This window comes from Anarrhichthys ocellatus, unplaced genomic scaffold (assembly GCF_004355925.1).
Source record: "Anarrhichthys ocellatus isolate YVR2014 unplaced genomic scaffold, GSC_Weel_1.0 scaffold103, whole genome shotgun sequence".
In the NCBI taxonomy this organism is placed as follows: domain Eukaryota; kingdom Metazoa; phylum Chordata; class Actinopteri; order Perciformes; family Anarhichadidae; genus Anarrhichthys; species Anarrhichthys ocellatus.
In genome coordinates this window covers 223,977-242,253 of record NW_022280133.1, presented here as the reverse complement: position 1 = coordinate 242,253, position 18,277 = coordinate 223,977, and the positions used below count along the sequence as shown (strand labels likewise).

At 41.9% G+C, this 18,277-nt stretch overlaps 1 protein-coding gene across 1 annotated transcript; it reads left to right on the top strand.

Annotated features, from left to right (window-relative positions):
- The first annotated feature begins 10,186 nt into the window (after nucleotides 1–10,186).
- Nucleotides 10,187–13,799, top strand: LOC116399163 (kelch-like protein 10). The gene is made up of 5 exons (XM_031876115.1): nucleotides 10,187–10,338; nucleotides 11,063–11,546; nucleotides 11,816–12,427; nucleotides 13,133–13,282; nucleotides 13,458–13,799. Exons 1-5 carry the CDS (start codon nucleotides 10,187–10,189, stop codon nucleotides 13,797–13,799), a joined length of 1,740 nt encoding a protein of 579 aa, XP_031731975.1.
- The last annotated feature ends 4,478 nt before the right edge of the window (nucleotides 13,800–18,277 follow it).

Below are 18,277 nucleotides of genomic sequence, written 5' to 3'. Positions count from 1 at the left end.
GTGTGTGTGTGTGTGTGTGTGTGTGTGTGTGTGTGTGTGTGTGTGTGCGCGTGCTCAAACTGGTAGACAACTACCATGGCAACATCTGGCCATGCATCCTTTATAGCTCCTTTAGTGCAGAGAAAGACAGTATTGTTTTGAGGCAATTAGACTAACACACACAAACATCCTGCAGCGAAGCATGTGTGTGTGTGTGTGATTGACCCACCAGAATGTAGGCATGCACGGGAGTGTTTAACTGGGCCGGTTTGGTGCAGGACGGCTACCTAACGCTTACTTACTCGTGACGTAGCAACATCTTTGTCGGTATCACAGGCAGCACGGAGCAGCGCTTTTCTGCCAAAACTGTCAAACTGCTGTGAACAGCAGTTGCTTAACTAAACAGTTTGAACGGCTCTGGGTTTACACAGTACCTGTCGTCTTGACAACAGTAACCCCCCCCCCCCCGGCTCTCAGCCCAAATATCAGCTCGCTAGCCTTCTAGGAAACACTGTGTTTGGATGGAAACTCGTACACACATTAGTGGATGCGTTAGGATGAAGACGCACTCAAAGACGCTTGACGTGGTCAAGACAGAGACAAAGGTGTGAACGTTTTGCTGAGAATATACATGAATAAACCTCATAATGTCCAAAAAATGTTCAGTTTAAAATATATATGCATGCAAGCATCTGTTTAGGCACACACACACACACACACATATATTCACTCACACACATGCACAGCACAGCAGCTGTGAGCAGAGAGAGCCAACAAAAGAAAAAAAAAAAAGAAAGTGTCCCAGTTCTTAGAAGAAAGAAAAGTGCTCCAACCTTTTCCAGCTTAGCAAATGTTTAAAAGCAACACATGCATGTCTTCAAGCACACAGACTATGTCACTACGACGACACAAAGGCACTCTGTTTCTTCTTCATTGTTTTCAAGAACAGAAACTGTTGCTTAACAAGTAACATTTGAAATTGTTTTAAATCCATTGAATTTCTGCCAATTCCCCTCTTTATATTTCTGTAATTGAGCATTTTTCGTAATGCAATTGAGTTCATGAATCCCCTCTTAAATGGGGAATACCGAAACAAAGGACTACAATAGCTGTTTAGTGAATTGTTTTTAAAGGATTTCTTTTAAAATGCATTGTTATTTTATTTCTCCAACTGCAGCTGTCTGAGATTAGCGCCGAACAATATGTGTCAGACGTTAACTTCCCAAGCGTGGTACAAATGGAGATTTATTTCGCAGAGCTGAGAATTAAAATGTTTTGGAACGCGGTGGCAATACTGAGCCAACTTCAAGACACACAAACTGTAAAAAAGAAACCTGTAAAAACATGGGTTGATGAGTTTCTGAGCAACTTGGCAGGTTTGGTCATTCATCTATCATCTCTCTTCATTGTGTGGGTTTTTGTGTCTGAGTATGTGAGCCTGTGTGTGTGTGTGTGTGTGTGTGTGTGTGTGTGTGTGTGTGTGTGTAGGTGCTGCTCAAAATGCCAAATCGCCCTCATCGATACCACCCAATGGGAAAATGGGTTCTTGCCCACAGTGTCCAATTGGAACATGAGCCAGAGCAAACATGGGTGTAACCTCGTAATGCATCAAGGCGTGACTCCGCCAGGGTGTGGTGCCTCGAAGTTTATCTGTAACTGAGAGAGAGTGTGTGTGTGTGTGTGTGTCTCAGTCTGTGTGTTGCAGTGTGCTTAAAAGATGAGGGGGGCGAGACAGAAGAGAGAGAGGGAGAAGATGACAAGGTGTATGAAAGGTTGGCGACACAGGAGAAAGGAAGAGGAGCACAATGAAGGAGAGGGCCGTGAGAAGGAAAGGAAAAAGGCTGTTTTTCGGTCAGCCAAAGGCAATATTAGCAGTTTTCAATAATTGTATTCAGTCCATATTTGAAAATGATATTTAAAGCCCCTGACAACTTGGTTTAAGTAATTTTCTGCATTACATTAACGCAATCAAAGTTCATGTTTGTAATGAAACAACCATCGTAATTATTTATTAAGAGTCCATTCAAATGTAATCTGCTTCACCTGGACTGTGTGGGTGTGGTTTGATTTAATACACAGCACCAGCTAGATAAGATTCAATGTTTTATTACCGTGTCAATTAACATCGACAACCTTGTCCGACTCACAGCATGTAGACTGTGGGTATAATAACGCGGCCATTAGCCGAGATTTTCACTCACTATCTTCCACAGATGATTGTGATTGGTTCCCAGAATGATAATGTGTTGGGCCAGAACTGTCTGATTGGTTGGTTTAGGGAATATGTTTCATTACTTTTTTATCAAGCTGTAAAAACAACAAGATATATTATCAGCTTTCAAGTTGATAATAATGAATGATGAACTTCTTAGCAGACACACACTCCTTTAACTCCACCGGCTCCTGAGAGATATATGTGGTTCTTTAGCTGCTCCACTATCATCACCAGTTGGTTGCTATATGTGCCTGTCTGCTGTTTGGTGCTGGGCAGGTCATGTACACTGGAGTTTCAGAGCTTTTTTGCTGGAGCCAAAAATCATGACAAGAGACCAGCTCAAGTGAACCTAAACAGTAAATTTGTGGATTGGAAAACCAAAACAATAAGCTGAAAGACACTATAAAGCTCCGTAGACCACATGAGAACTTAAGAGTCACGTCATAATTCACTATGGGTTCATCACATTGACCCCTTTCATCTCACACATTGAGCCATTTCTATTATCAAAATGTTAATAATAACAATAGATTCAAAGATACAGTCAAGAATAAATCCTACATTTTTTTAAATCAAAGTCAACTATTTTAAATTAAAAATAATTTAAATTCTGTCTTAATTCAGTCAATTCAGAAAGTCAATAACCCCACAGAACTTAAAAGAGGATGAGTCAAAAATCATTTAACGATAGTTTGAAAGTAGGATATGTCGAGTAATTAAACGCACAGCCCCGACTCCAGACAGTTTGTCAGTAAACCTTTCTGTCATCCAGGAACGTGCTTGCTGAATGCCCTCACCCCTCTCTGTTCCATGATGCCGTTCTTCTTCTAGCACGGCAGTCGCTTTGGCATAACGGCTCCCATGAGATCACTTCAAAGCCAGCGCCGTAGCCCACTGAAAACTGCCTGTTGATGGCGACAGGCTCGGAGTGACACACATACACAACATTCACACGTCCAGGTGTGCGTGCGCCGACAATGCGCGGCAAAATGCTCGGAGCACAGAGTCCCGTCTGTCCCCGTTGCTAGCTGACATCACCTTTTTATGAAGTGCACCCTGTTTTACACTGGCTACGGCCTTGTTTGGATTAGGCTGAGCACTGAATTGGCCCGGGCTGAAACTAATACTGCTGAAGGGAGGATCGCGGGAAGGAAACCTGGAGGTGCGACCAAGAGAGTGTAACCAGACCCGGGACTGGGGCATTTTAGGTCTTGGGTAGTTGGTGATTTAGTGGTGGAAGGTGGGTGGCTCAAGCTCTGGCTTTGAGAACTTAGAGTAAATATGGGGGGATGGGGTTTTGAGGTATGGATTATTGGGTTCTGTTTGGCCCTGAGGTAGTTGGGTATAACTATGAAGGGCAATTGTGATAAAGAAGCAGCAAATTCACAAATATAATTTGATTTATAGGGGACTATGGCGTCATCACAGACGGCACTTGTTAGAGGAGGAGAGAGCAATTTTACTGTCATTATATCTAGATTCTTTTTTTTCTCAGCTGGAGTTAAACCAGCAGCTGTCCAGGCACCTTAATAACCAGACGACCTGGGTAGGAAACCCTGGACCTCAGCTGGAGAACGGATCTCGAGGATAAAACTCCCGGAGTTGAAATCACATTATATCACGTCATAAATCTCGCTCCTTTTACACTACTAATCACAGCTCTGACAAGGGCAAGGCGCTGCAGTTGGCAGGCCAACACGTTGAGATCGACATTTTCCAGCAGGCTCTCGGCACACTCTGAAGCAGCCGTTTCAGAGGATTAGACCAACTTTGTGGTATGGCGGTATGTCTCGTGTACCTCAGCTGCTCCCACCGCAGTGTCTGGATGCATCTGGGTGGGGAGCTGTCAGTCAGAGTCAGTTTGAGTGAAGCTGGTAAAAGAGAAAAGAGGCAGAGAGTGACCGAGATGAAGAAAGTTCAGGGACATATATTAGCCCTCAGTGTATTTCCGAGTATGTTCTTTCTTCTAAAATCCCCACCTTGTATTGCACTACACTGTTGCAATGCAAAGCTCATCGCAGATATTGCAACATAGACTTCTGCAGCCAGGACTTTTTCAAGACATTTTGACACGACAAAGTAGGAAAAGCACACGTGTAAATGGAAAAATGAATGACTGTTTTAGTTTCTGTCCTGCTTCACGTTTGCTCACTGTCATGACTTACAGGTAACTCAAATAGAATGACGCCATCGTCACTGGCATTGGTGACACTTGTGCTTTGTCTTCTATGATATACTGCATACAATATATGATACTGCAGTAAAAAACGTCCAAGAAGGAGTCTGAATCATCCAGTCCCTTTTTATTAATCATTATTTATTTATTTTCCTTTATTTTACCTGATAAGTCAATTGAGAAGCAGTTCTCATTAGATATGAAACAACAGTGAAGAAGCAGATGCATTGATCAGAGACTATTTTTTGTAATGAGTTATCAAAAGTTCACACAGTCGATACGCTCTTAGATTTTCTTAGATTCTTTCTTTTTCTTCTCCTTTGTCACTTTTACAATGTGACCACACAAGTAAAGCCTAATTATTGTCTCGGCTGACCCACACACCTGTTCACATTGAGAGTCCTGCCTCAACGAGCGTTGTACACACGATGGTGAATCAACACAGGAATCAATCCTACCTTAAAGCATACCTCTATCGTGGATCTCTTACATTAGTCTTCTTTCTGTGCACGTATGTGTAACGTTGCTAACAGTACATGAACTGCGTGGTGGCTCACGTGCAGCCAAATCTATACTGTTGTGTATATTGATTTATGTGATCGTACTTATCCAAACGGTTTGTTGCTGTGGATGCTGCTTATATCAATAGCCAGTGATCATAAATCATCAGTGATTCAGCTTGTCATAACTGCCTCTGTGAATGTGTTTTGAGGTACGTCATTGTGCATGAGATTACTGATGGGTCTCGGTTGAGTTGACCCAATAGCCTGCTATAATGTGGATGTCTTTTTTGCAGGCAGTGGGTGGTTAGAGGGTCTATATGTTGGGTCTCAATAACACGCTCCCTTCATTAATGCTGGACCGACGTAGAGGAAGCGATTTCCCCACGTACCTTTTGTTTTCATTTGCACCCTATGTCGGCCATGTGTGTGTGTCTGTGTACTGATTATTTATGAAGTCATGGAAATGCGTGATCGTATTCAGACCACTACTTGTACTGAGCAAATGAACTGTGAGAGTTGAGGTTTTGAATTTCACTTATGTCACCGCACTATACTGCCAACTTAACGTAAATGTTGTTAAACCCGCTCACAGCTTGTAAGCTCTGCGATTTCGGTAGCGAGGAGTTCTTTTGGTGTGCAGTTTACCTACAGCACAGCTAGTAGAGGAAACATATCAACTCAATCCAAAGTTATTTCATTCATTTGATGAATTTCTGCAGCAACCTCCATCCCTCACCAATGACAAACAGACAAACTTGACTTCATTATTTCAGCATATATTGCAGAAAAAAGGCCGGCATCTAAAGAAGACATACAAATGTCAATCAAATGCATTTCTGCATTCAAGTCTAAAATGACTTCGAGAGGAAGTTTGGGTAGATGGAGAAACATATGTGAAAGTAAGGAAGTATGGATTGAAATGCTACTCACTAGAGCAGGGGTCTTCAACGTTTTTTAGGCCAAGGACCCCCAAACTGATAGAAAGATGGAGTCGGGACCCCGACTATATATATTGTATAAAATTGTGTTTTATATTAAACTAGGCCTAGTACCGTGAATACCTCTTTATTGTGCATTCAAATAAGACACAGGTTCAGATATTCATGTTTTTATTTTAAACATGTGCAAGGTACAGTGAGGAGGGTGGCCGTGCCACTGCCATTTATAAACACCTTGTCAGCTGATACCAACAATATCAACATTGTCTGTCAATTGCATGATAATCATGCATACAAGCTATTCACATTGACGTTTTCATTTTAAACATAAATGTGGAAACGAAACACATTACTAGTGCTGATCAGCCCGATTGGGTTTGTGCTATGGCAGAGAAACACTTCTCTTCTGAGGACCGTTGAGAGATAATACTTACTGTATTTCTAACTTGAGTGAGTGGATTAGATCCCCCTGGTTGCTGAATGAGGTCATTTTGGTAATGAATGATATCTCTTTTCAGTTACAGATGAGGTGGATTTCCATCAGTTGAGGACATATACATTCAGGGTCAGCCATTGACCTAAGAAAAAAAAGCTTTGCAGTCCTGTAAAGAAGACCCAAGCTAATTGAAGCTATCTTGGGGGGGGGGGTTAAACTAAAAAACTGCAGGACAAAAATGATGGTATATCGCATTTTTCACACATTGGTCAGATGCCATTAATATGAAAACAATGTGAATAGTCTAAAGTCTGATGGATTCTCAGAACACTTTATTTTTAAAAGGCTCTAGGAACGATCTGAAGGGACACTGTGGCTTCACGGTTGTTGTTTGCCAACAGGAAGTGCTAACAGGGCTCATGGACAGTTTATGTGGTCAGCGTTGGAATGTGTTTATGGCAGATTTGGCACATTTTCAACACAGATTTGATGCCATTTTCTGTCATCCAGACCCATCTGCTTAAGCGTCTTTGGCCAAAGAAGTTTCCAGAAACTGTTATTCATCTGTACCCCCCAGAGTGAAGAAATAAAATGCGATGAGGGATGATGGTGGAGGAAAAGTAGTAGTTCAAAATGCACTACTACATTTTAGCAAGACTTTAATAGGACTTTAAAGTTCTCTGAAAAGTGTGAAAGAGTGAATGGTAATATGTAAGAAAGGTTGTGAATGAAAGTCAAACATAAAGTGTGATGGGCACAGGGGGAAAAACACCAAGATGTTATACAATAGTCAAAGGTCAGTCTGGCCTTTTGTGGTCCACAGTACAGGTTTCGTGCAGTTAATTTAAAGCCAACTACATAGTTATGGACTATGAAATGTTCTGGAGCTTTATTCATCTATTCACCACAGGCTGAGAGATGCTGACTTATCACAATGGCAGCCATGTTTGGCGACCATCACGGTTAGTTGTCACCGGCTTCATGCGGAACTTGCCGCTAACATCTGTGATTCACCACGACTTTAATCCGTTAAATTAGTGCAGCAATAAATCTCAGGAAACTTCAAGCATCTCCTCTCGCTCCCTATTAGAAACAGTGATGAGTATTTGTTACCATGTGTGCACCACTGATACCTCTGTCATATGGATCCCATATTATTCGAACTCATCGATACAAGTTTTCAGCTAAATTAAATTCAATACGGTAATCTGGGAGTACCTTTCAGCTAATATGGATGCATCTGCAAGGACCTTTGGATTAACACTGGGACTTTCCCCGTCACATGAGGCCACATCCTCTCCTGTGATCTTCTGTTATAATGTCTTCTTTCTTTCCCCCCTCCCTCTACTCTCTTTTCACCTCCTCCTTCGCACCCCCTCTCTTTGCTCTCCTAAAACCTCCTGTTTTCTCCTTTCCTCTTCCCTCTTCTCCTTCGTTTCTTGCCTCTCCTCCCGCTCTCCACCCCCACCGCCTCTCCTTTTGGTATGTTAGCAACTAATGTAGCTTGGGGGGGCTCTTCAATTTGGAGAAAGCCTTACCCCCTGCATTGACCCCCTGCATTGACATCTGTTGCCTGCTACCAGTGAGTCACACACACACACACACACACACACACACACACCCCCCTTAGGTCATTAAGGACTCCTACCGGTGTGTCCTGTAAGCAGTTTAGTTCCCTGGTGGACGGGTAATATACAGCTGTGTTTGTGCGTGTGTGTGCGTGCGTGTGTGTATGTAGGGGTGTGTGTGTCGTTGCGTCAGCTGTTTTGTGCCTGGTAAGCCAGAGTTACAGTTTCCAAGCTTGGGAACAGTATGTTAGCTAGCTCAGGGACGAGGATGTGCTCATTACACAGGATATTGATTAAAGGGAGAAATCAGGTTTAGGTTAGGTTTCGTCATTCTTTACTTACTGCTTTAATTACTCTATTAGTCATTTGTTTATGCTGTTTAGGAACAAAACAGCATAAACTTATTAAAACAAAAAAGATAAAAGACAGACCAAAATATATCAAACTAGGAGTTTTAAGTGCAACCCACAAAACAAACTTTTGTGGACACCATACTTCATATCAAAGACATGGATTAACAAACATAAAACACATATTTGTATAGATTAGTACATTAGTACATACACAATTTTGTCATCTTATTTAGTTGACAGTGACCTGAACGTGCATTGAAAAGATGAACAAACAGTGACTCAAATCATCACAAACTCTGCATATCTCTTTGCTTGGAGCAGTTTGACATGCGTTTTAAAGACATGCAATGTGCAGCGATACGGTAGGAGGAGAGGAAAAGTAGGTCTGTGGTGCTGCAACGCTTCTTGAAGTAGTACTCTGATTCATATTTCCATTAATTTTACTGAGAACTCACTACTGTTGATTCACATTGAAGAATCACATGTTTTCAAGTGCGTGCGCAGTAAGTTTCGTTTGCATGATTATACAGTTACTTTACAGGGTGTTCCTGTGGCTGTCTGGTTAGCATAGAAACACACACGCAGGCAAGGTGTGTCTTTACTGTACTACACACGCACACACACGCTCTACAGCCTCGAAGAGAAATTACACGTTCAGTTTAGGGGCTTGTTTTTCATTAACCTTTATTTGTCCGGGTTAAGCTGGTTGAGCAAACGTGCTGTTCACACACATTCACACCGTAAAAGAAAACATCAGACAGATATTTATTTCCAGCAACAGTTCTTATATTTTGTTGAGTCTTTTAGGAAGTCTAAAACGTAGAAGACAGTTGAGGATGAATTTGGTGACTTTAGCAGATGAATTGCAGCTCTAGTTTTTATTTAAAGATACTGAACGCACCCATACATCTACCTCACGCCTGAAGGAAATGTGAAGAGTTCCAACCCTTAAAGTTATCAAATCAATTATTGAGGCAATCAAGGCGTTAGCTGTGCAGTCCTAATGTGTTGAAAAAAAAAAAAAAATATATATATAACTCAGCCGTGTCACTGCTCTTCAAAACTAAAGAAAAGCTTTTTGGGGCCTCCCCTTATAGTTGCTGTTGCTATGCCTGTCTGTCCTTGCACATTATACTTATAAAGCAGATGACTGCATTTCTTAGTGATTTTTGAAACAACAGGTCCTTGATTTATGACAAAAGTAGAAAAAAAACTGCTTATTTTCTATTTAAGAGCGGAACGAGTGGATCTGGTATGTGCTGGCTTTGTCAAGGTTGAAAGGAATGATTACGTTTGCTGTCTTGGTTCGGACGATGGAGCCTCCATGTTGGTGTACAATATAGTCTACGTTGTTAATAAGTGAGTGGTTGATGCCTTTATTCAAGGAACAAAAGTTTAGAAAAATGTACCTAGCTCCGGAAGGAAATTACATCGCTTTTCGCCAGCAATATTTACGTTCTGTGTGAAAGTATTAATTAATTAATAAAAAAGAAAACGTCCCCGGCTTAAAGGCCCTAAATCAAAACTGCAGCCGGACATGCTAACGATTGCATGTTATATTAGAACAGAGTCTATTTCTTGCACTTGCTTTGCTGTTTCTGTTTTTTTGGTAAGACAAAAAAAGGGCACGTATCGCTCTCCCTCAGCCTCACACCACTTCAACACTCAGCTCACTGCTGTCTGGTGTGCAGGGAAATATTTGAAGTCAAATTGGCGTAAACGTTACAGCTACATGCGATAATACGTGACTCACATCCATACTAACCAACTTTACAGCAAGTTACAGCAATAAATCATGCACAACTTCATGCTTGTATCTCAATCCTGCTGTCTGCAGGTTGAACTGGAGGCTGTCAGTCCATCAGTGATATCACAAGATTCCATTCGAGAATGGAATCTTGGATCTAGAATTCTAGAGCCCATCATGTTCTGTGTTCACACATCTCTCTTGACTCAAAAGACCTGTTGAAGCGTATGAGACAAGCCAACAAAAAAACTCTCTCACTAAGAAAATCAAGATGAGCAACTGGGGCAAATCGTCACACATGTCAAGCTCATTGTTTAATGAGCTCCGCCTGGAGGGGCAATTTTGCGACGCAGTCATCAAAGTGGAGGACGTATCGTTCGCAATCCACAGGGTCATCCTGTGTAAATGCAGCCCGTACTTCATGTGAGTTATTTTTCTGATACCAGGGGGAATCTTGTGAATGTATATCCTTCAAATGTGCAGAAAGTAATAGTTAATGATCTGAAGTCTGAGAGACTAATCACACAGTATGTAATGAGTTACATAGGTTCATGTAGCATTTGTGATGAAAAGAAAAGTTTGACGTACAGGAGACATCAAATATTAGGTTGGTGAAAGGTAAATGAAGGTTCTTGCTGCCATTCAGTTGATTACAACTAAATACCAACCTCCATGATGTGACATTTGGGAGTGTTTGGGAGTACATTGATTGCAGATTGCAGTTTTTTTTAATTTAAGTTGGATTTATTATTTGAACTCCACAGTAGTCCTCAGTTCCATAGTACTGTGCTTTTAAGCAGATTAGTATTATGTAGTAGCATTGATTATTTTGTGTCTTCAGAAAGTGACTTAATTAATTAAAAAAAGTAATTACACACGTAACTGAGATGTTCACAGCTGCAAGAAAATGAAATGAATTGTAGATGGTGGTGAAACAACTCCAGAGAGATCACAAAAGAAAACCAAAATAAGAGACAAAATGTAATATTACATATTTGTGACATTTATTTGACAGTGCTGGTTACACTCTCTGCTTTTGTGTATGTTCACTTAAAAACATTATTATTGTTATCAATGTGAAGATGAGAAGAAAAATCTGAAGTCAGTTTTTTTAATCCTCTGCATGTGTGTTCATCTTGACCCACAGCGCTCTCTTCACACACACGCCACATCCAGACAAAAAGGTCTTCGACATACCCGGCCTGTCTCCTGAAGTGATGCAGCTCATCATTGAGTTTGCATACACCGGCTCTGTTTCTGTGACGGGGGAAAACGTGCAGGAGCTGCTGCTGGCAGCCAGTCAGTTCAACATAATGGGCGTGGTGCAAACTTGCTGCGACTTCCTGGAGGAGCAGCTTTGCCCAGAGAACTGCATCGGCATCTTTCAGTTCACCGGCATCTGCTTCGTCACCGACCTGCAGCACAAGGCCTACCGCTACATCATTGATCACTTTGAGAAGGTTGTTTTCTCTGAAGAGTTCCTGCAGCTCTCGGTGCAGCAACTCACCGACATCCTCGGTAGAAACGACCTCAATGTGAGAAAAGAGAGCATTGCGTTTGAGGCCGTCCTTCGCTGGATCGCCCATGTACCTGAAGAACGAAAAGCACACATCGCAGTACTCTTGTCTAAGGTATGATAACCTTCTGTCACCAGATTTTGATTAGACTTACATCTTCTGCATTTGGCTGATGGTGTTATCCTGATTGCAGGACAGTTAATTAAATTTTAAAGCTTTTAAAGGAATTTATTGACAATAACAGAAATATAGAAGGTCACCAGTCTAAAAGTTTTGAATATTCAAGAAAAAAAAGGCGAATATTAGCCACAGTTAAAATAATTATAAAAAGCTACAGAGGTCTGGACACTGGACTCAAGTACAATCCTGTTTTCTCTGTGTAGGTTCGACTGGCCTTGATGAGTATGGACTACATGAGGATCAATGTGATGTCCAATGAGCTGGTGAAAAACAACATGAAGTGCCGGCCCATGGTCAGGGAAGCCATTGCAACTATGTGTCACTTAAAGACAAACAGAAGCTCTCATCTCTGCAACCATCTCGTCCGTCCTCGCCTGCCTAACGCCGTCCTGTTGGCCATTGGAGGCTGGAGTACCAACAATTCGACAAACTTCATTGAGGCATACGATGTCCGCGCTGACTGCTGGATCAAAGTGACAAACCATCTCGAGCATCCTCGCGCCTATCACGGCACTGCCTTCCTCAATGGGAGCGTCTACTGTGTTGGTGGCTTTGACGGTGTGGAGCATTTAAACAGCGTGTGCAGGTTTGACCTGAGAACACACACCTGGCATGAGGTGGCATCCATGAACCACCGCCGCTGCTATGTGAGCGTCACTGTGCTGGACGGGTGCATCTATGCCATGGGAGGTTTTGATGGGCACGCACGACTCTGCACTGCAGAACGCTACAGGCCCGAGACCAACCAGTGGAGTCTTATTGCACCAATGCAAGAGCGTAGGAGCGATGCCAGCAGCACAACACTCCACAACAAGGTGCGTGAAGTGAAATAGCATCTGGGAGTAATTCAAGAGTAACAGAGTAGCATGAGAGGGACTGGAACATTGCTAATTTGATTTTCTACCAGTTTGAAACAAGACTGCAATGTTGTAAAAATAACCAAATTATAAGAAAAAAGTCAAGTTACACAATTAGTGGTTCTGTTTGACCTTTCGAGGTCGTGTTGAAGTAAATGGAATAATTGGCCAGAGGGTAGTGTCATACTAAAGGTCTTCAGCAACCTAAAGGCTATGGGAAGATTTCATGATGTGTGCATGGAAGTGATAAGAGATGTGTGTGGCACTATTACATACTGTAGTTCATTTGTATGAGGATGGTGTAAGTAGAAAGGCCAACATGTTAAACATTTAACACATTTGACTACTTATTACGTGTATGGCACTGACATAGACCTAACTAGTTGATTTAATGTAATCACATTCTAAACAGTTTGATTGTAGCTTATCTTAGGTTTGTAATAATGATAATAATTTAAAGAAATATTAGCATGATAATACAAAGTATTAGATTCTAGACCCTAATGGATTTAAAGACCAATACCAATATTGATATTTGAAAGTTAAAAAAAAAAATCAGTTGTACGATTCTCAGCTGTAATTCACGAATCAACTTGCGATAGAGTAGAAATGTATCAGTTTAATTTATAACCAGTTGAAGCTAAGACCCTCTGTTCTCCCCAGGTTTACGTTTGTGGTGGTTTCACTGGAACTGAGTGCCTGCAAACGGCTGAATGTTACAGCCCAGAGACCAACCAGTGGACAATGATTGCCCTCATGAACTACCAGCGCAGTGGAATTGGCATCATTGCATATGCAGACCATGTCTATGCAGTAAGTACATAAAACAGTGACACGCTAACTGTGTGACATACGAGGAGATTTGGTCAGCAGTTGTTTTTTTAGTCTCAGAGAGTCAGAAAAAGTTGAGTTGCAAGTGTTCTTTTTTGCAAGGGCAAAGGGTTCGATCTCAAACGTTTCCACCTTCATTTCACTTTTCCTCCCAAAGGTTGGTGGCTTTGATGGCTCCATCCGTCTGTGCAACGTAGAGGCCTACAACCCTCAGAACAACACCTGGCGCGAAGTGTCCCCCATGTCAACTCCCCGCAGCAACTTCGGCATCGAAGTGCTCGACAATAAGCTCTTTGTTGTTGGGGGCTTCAGCGGCTTCACCACCTCCTATAACGTCGAGTGCTACGACGTAACAACTGATGAGTGGACTGATGCTTGTGACATGGAGATTTCCCGCAGTGCCCTGAGCTGCTGTGTGCTGTCCAACCTCCCCAACAGGGCCGAGTACATTGTCCCCTGTGACGTCCAGTCGCTGGATGATGTGTCTTTGGAGTCCTGAGCAGTGCCCCTGTGCCAAACATAACATAATGAAATAAATTTCCTTGTGGATTAAACTGCTGTTACTCCAGAGATTTCTTTAACTTTTCAGTTTGTGCAACTTATACGTTTTATGTTCTGTGAGGAGGAGGCTGTCTCCGACCTGCAGACACAGGGTTGATCCAGAGTGCACTTATGTGCTGTATTCTTTGTATCTTGTGGATTTAAATGATACTTATGGTTCATGTATGTGTTCAGGGGGATTTGGCTCTCACTGCAGAATTGTCATTGCTGCTTCGTTATTTTAAGAGCTCCCTCACCCAGCAGAGCCCTTTTTTATGACCATTTGCTATAAATGCTCAACTCTGTCATAAGTGTTACTTCTATGTTCATGTTCAAGTTCTTTATTCATCATATGCACAACAACAATAACAGTGAAGCAGTCTTTGGCAATGAAAAGGCGCCCTCTAAAGATGCTCATTAAATATATATATAAAAAAGAAATAGAAGATCTCACAAGTAGAAACTAAATCGAAAAAAAAGAATCTTAAACATAATAGTGCAAGTTAAAATAAGGGATAAAATATAACATTAATAAAATATAAAACAATAATATAAATTGTAACTGTATCAATGAAATGTATACAGGAATGTTTGTTACAGACAGTAAGTAGTGATAAAGTGTCAAGTGATGAGCTCAAGAGTTCAGCAGTCTAATGGCCTGTGGGATGAAGCTGTCCCTGAGCCTGGTGGTGCGGGACCGGATGCTGTGCTACTGGCTGCAGGCAGAACAGTTTGGGCCTGGGGTGGTTGGTTTCTTTGATAATCCTTTTGGCGTTCCTGCTGCACCGCTGGGTGCAGAGGACCGCTACAGATGGCAGCTCCGTCCTGGTGATGTGCTGGGCAGTTTTTTGGATCAACACAATGAGCAACATCACTAACGTGATTAGTTATAGTAAGGCAGATTACCACAGCAACGTTTAGATGTTGTCATTTTCAAACATCATGCTGGGGCTCACATGTACATGCATGTGTGAGAAGATATGACGTGAAGTGCTTACACAAATACAGGCCAACAATCCCAACTGTTACACCACACACACACACACACACACACACACACACACACACACACATACATACATTGGGGAGAAGCCCTGCCATGCACAAAGCACTGAGGTTTTAAGTTGCTTGGCTGATTTGACATTCGGTTTGTTGTAAAGCACTGAGGCAAAACATTTTTTACATCCTTAAAGGTACTGTTCAGTGTCCTGCAAGAGCTGTGACACACCGTTAGTCACATCAGAAGAGAAAAAATATATAAAGTCTGTAAAGAAGAATCTGGAGGAAGAAGGAAGAAGAGGAGGATGGTAGCTTAGAGATAAGGGAAGGAGGACGGAGTGGAAGAGAGAAAGAGAGGGTTGGAAGTGTGTGTATTGAGTCGAATGTGTATTGAGAACAATTTCATGCTTATTAACACCTGTCTTACCCTCACAGTGTGTGTGTGTGTGTTGCTGAATGACCCCCCACCTTCTTTGCTTCTCCTAAATTGTGTTAACCCTCTCACATTCTCACTCCTACAATCCTCCACCTCCTTCCCTCTTATTCCTTTTGTCCCAGTTCCTTCTCCTATTTATTTATATTCTTCTCTTGCCCCCTCCCCCCCAAGACTTTGAAAAAGCACATATTGCACAAGAATCTTCACCTTTGCCCATGCACGGTCCTTCTGTTCAACTCTGATCCACATGTTTTCTAATGTGCATGTGGGCTGGCGGCTGTTCACACTCAGTAAGCCTGTTAATACGTTGATGTGTTTGGTAAAAAAATGTCTCATGCCATTTGTCTTTTTAATCTCAAACACTGCCCATGGTTTACTCACCCGCAATAAGTGAACTAATTTGACTCGACGTGCGCAGTAGTTGTTTTGGTTCAAATACCCATGATTACCTCTAGTTATGACCTCCAGTGACTCCAGTTCTTAGCCATGCTCGTGGTGGGGCTCAAGTGGTCGATTGGTCAATCTGTCAGTCCGTCAACTTTGGTACGGAGTTGAATATCTCAACAAAACAACACTGAACACATTTCACAGATAACCTGACCTAACTACTGCCATGACATTTTCATTCATGGTCCCCAGAGGATGAATTGTACTGACTCTGATGATCCTCTGACTCTCCCTCCAGTGCCACTGTCAGGTCAACATTTCAGATTGTCCAGTACTTTATCTCTTTCTCTTTCCTAAAGAACTGCAGAAAAAGCCTGGTGGGGACAACATACACTCACAGGCGTTTGCATGGCTGCGGAAACACATCTCACAAACACACACGTGGATTGACCAGAGGTCTCACACTGCAAAAACACGCATTTAGAGCACCATCTCTCAATCAAAATACCCAACAAATGCTGGAGGAGCAAGGCCACCCTGTCATTTTACTCACACAGTTCAATCTCTTCAGTCCTCATTGAAATGTTCTCATTCGGTTGAATGTCATTTTAACCTTGTTGTTTTTTGAATATTGCACATTTAAGGCCAGCTATGCCCATTACAGTAGAGCACTATTCACAGAGAAGAAGATTGAGAGAGCTAACTGGCAACTTTGCGCAACCAAAGATGCTCTTTGCCAGGTGGCATGTTGTCCATTAGCAGTTAACGGTTGGCAGATGTACTTTCCTGATCAAGTGTTGGTTCATCCCGTTCATGTTAATCCACTATCAGTACCAGGCTTCATCCCATTTTCAGCGCTTTTGACTGATGTTGTCTGAGGGAGACCCATGCGGAGAGGAAGAGGATGTGAGAGAGAAAGAGAGAGAGAGAGAGAAAGCTCTATAAACCCTTCAATCCATCATTATCACTAATCACATCCATGTCTGAGCCTCAGCCAAGTAAAAATCTAAACATTCCTCCTTTCAGGATTTAAATGAAAACTCCAAATCTTAGATTCAGAGATGGAGCCATGGGGAACTTGTAGAGACAGGGATCCCCAACCTTTTTTTCCCTCCGCGGACCAGTTATACATTAAAACCCTCAGAGCCCCAGAACCCGCTGGCAGAATTGAAAAAGCATGTTTTCTTTAAGCTACATCGTTTATCCTCACCATAAGCTGTAAAAAACATCATTATCGTCAGATTTTCCAACGCCCCATAAACACATCATTTGCAAGGAACGCTTCCCTCCGAAAAACCAAAACAAAGCTTAAAATTGTGTTATTTCTTCAAAAACATTTTATTCTACCTGTCTCATTTAAAATCTTGCCCCAAATAAACCCTTTACTTCAACCAAGTCCAGAAACAGCATTACATGCTGTGCTCCTCAACGCAACTAGGGAGCCATGATTTATTTACTTGAGACCAACAGTGACAACAATTCTGTGAAACTTCAAACTGCAGGCTGCTGAGCACATGGAGAGGACAGGAGAGGCTTGTAAAAATGTAAATTGTCCAATGTATATAGCACGTAGAGCCTCCATTTTTCTTTTCGACATTGTGAACACTTGTGGACTTATGTTTGATATATAGATTCCATTGTTTTCCAATTTTTGTAAAAGAAATTATCAAAGAAATTTAACTTTTTTATGATTTATGGCATGGTATCTGTGTAATACTGCACAAAAGACATTTTTGAGTTATCTCAGCTTCTAGCCATTGTTGTGCTGTTTCCATAGAGGTGCAGGACGTATAGTGCAGTGAAAGACGAGGCCACAGAGAGTTAAATGTGACGGGTGCAAAAAAACGCCCAAAAACTGCTTGGGGTTCTGGTCGACGGAGGACGAGGCGGTGGGGTAGTTTATAAGTAAATAGTTCATTGTCAGTATTTCAACTCAACACTCCAGAAGTACTGCCCCTTTCACTCCCACTGCCTTTCTCTTTATACGTCCATGGCCTTTCCCCGTACTCCCCAATGAGAATGGTGCTGTGGGGCCTGTAGGTCTGTAGCGAATAGTTTGAAGCTTCATTCATAACTTTGACATTTGAATTATTATTATCTAGGTCCATACATTTTCTAAACGCTCCATCTTCTTTGTGCGGACACTCTGAGCTTCTAGTTGAAAATCTCTGAACTTTTGAGAAAGACGCCCTGTCAACGCTTTTCTGCTAGTAAAAAATACCCATCTCTAAGTAAACCATCTCTAGAAGATCTGGTCCAACAGTCTAACAGGCTAAGAGTGGCTCCAGCAGGTTAAGCTGCAGATCTTCTTTAATGAAACACAAGGAGGTGAGGTTTTCTAAAATCATGCAGGTAGTATTTTTCATTTAACCTACCTTAGTACAGCTGCATCCCCACACAGCTGTTTTCAATTCTGATCGTTTTTGGTTGCTCTGAATGGGCTGTCGGTAGATGTGTCTCACTGTGCGATGTAAGGCCACCGATAATCGATGACCAACGATGACCACATTTCTCTCATGGTTGTCAACTTTTATCTGGGACGGATCAACATTTCACGGTTTGCAGGGGCCTTTCAAGACAAATGCTGACACTTTAAAAAGGGCAATTTCATTCAA

Coding starts and splice junctions, on each gene's coding strand:
- LOC116399163 (XM_031876115.1), top strand. CDS start 10,187: ATGAGCAACTGGGGCAAATCGTCACACATGTCAAGCTCATTGTTTAAT. Junction 11,547..11,815: donor TCGCAGTACTCTTGTCTAAG/GTATGATAACCT, acceptor TTCTCTGTGTAG/GTTCGACTGGCCTTGATGAG. Junction 12,428..13,132: donor GCACAACACTCCACAACAAG/GTGCGTGAAGTG, acceptor TGTTCTCCCCAG/GTTTACGTTTGTGGTGGTTT.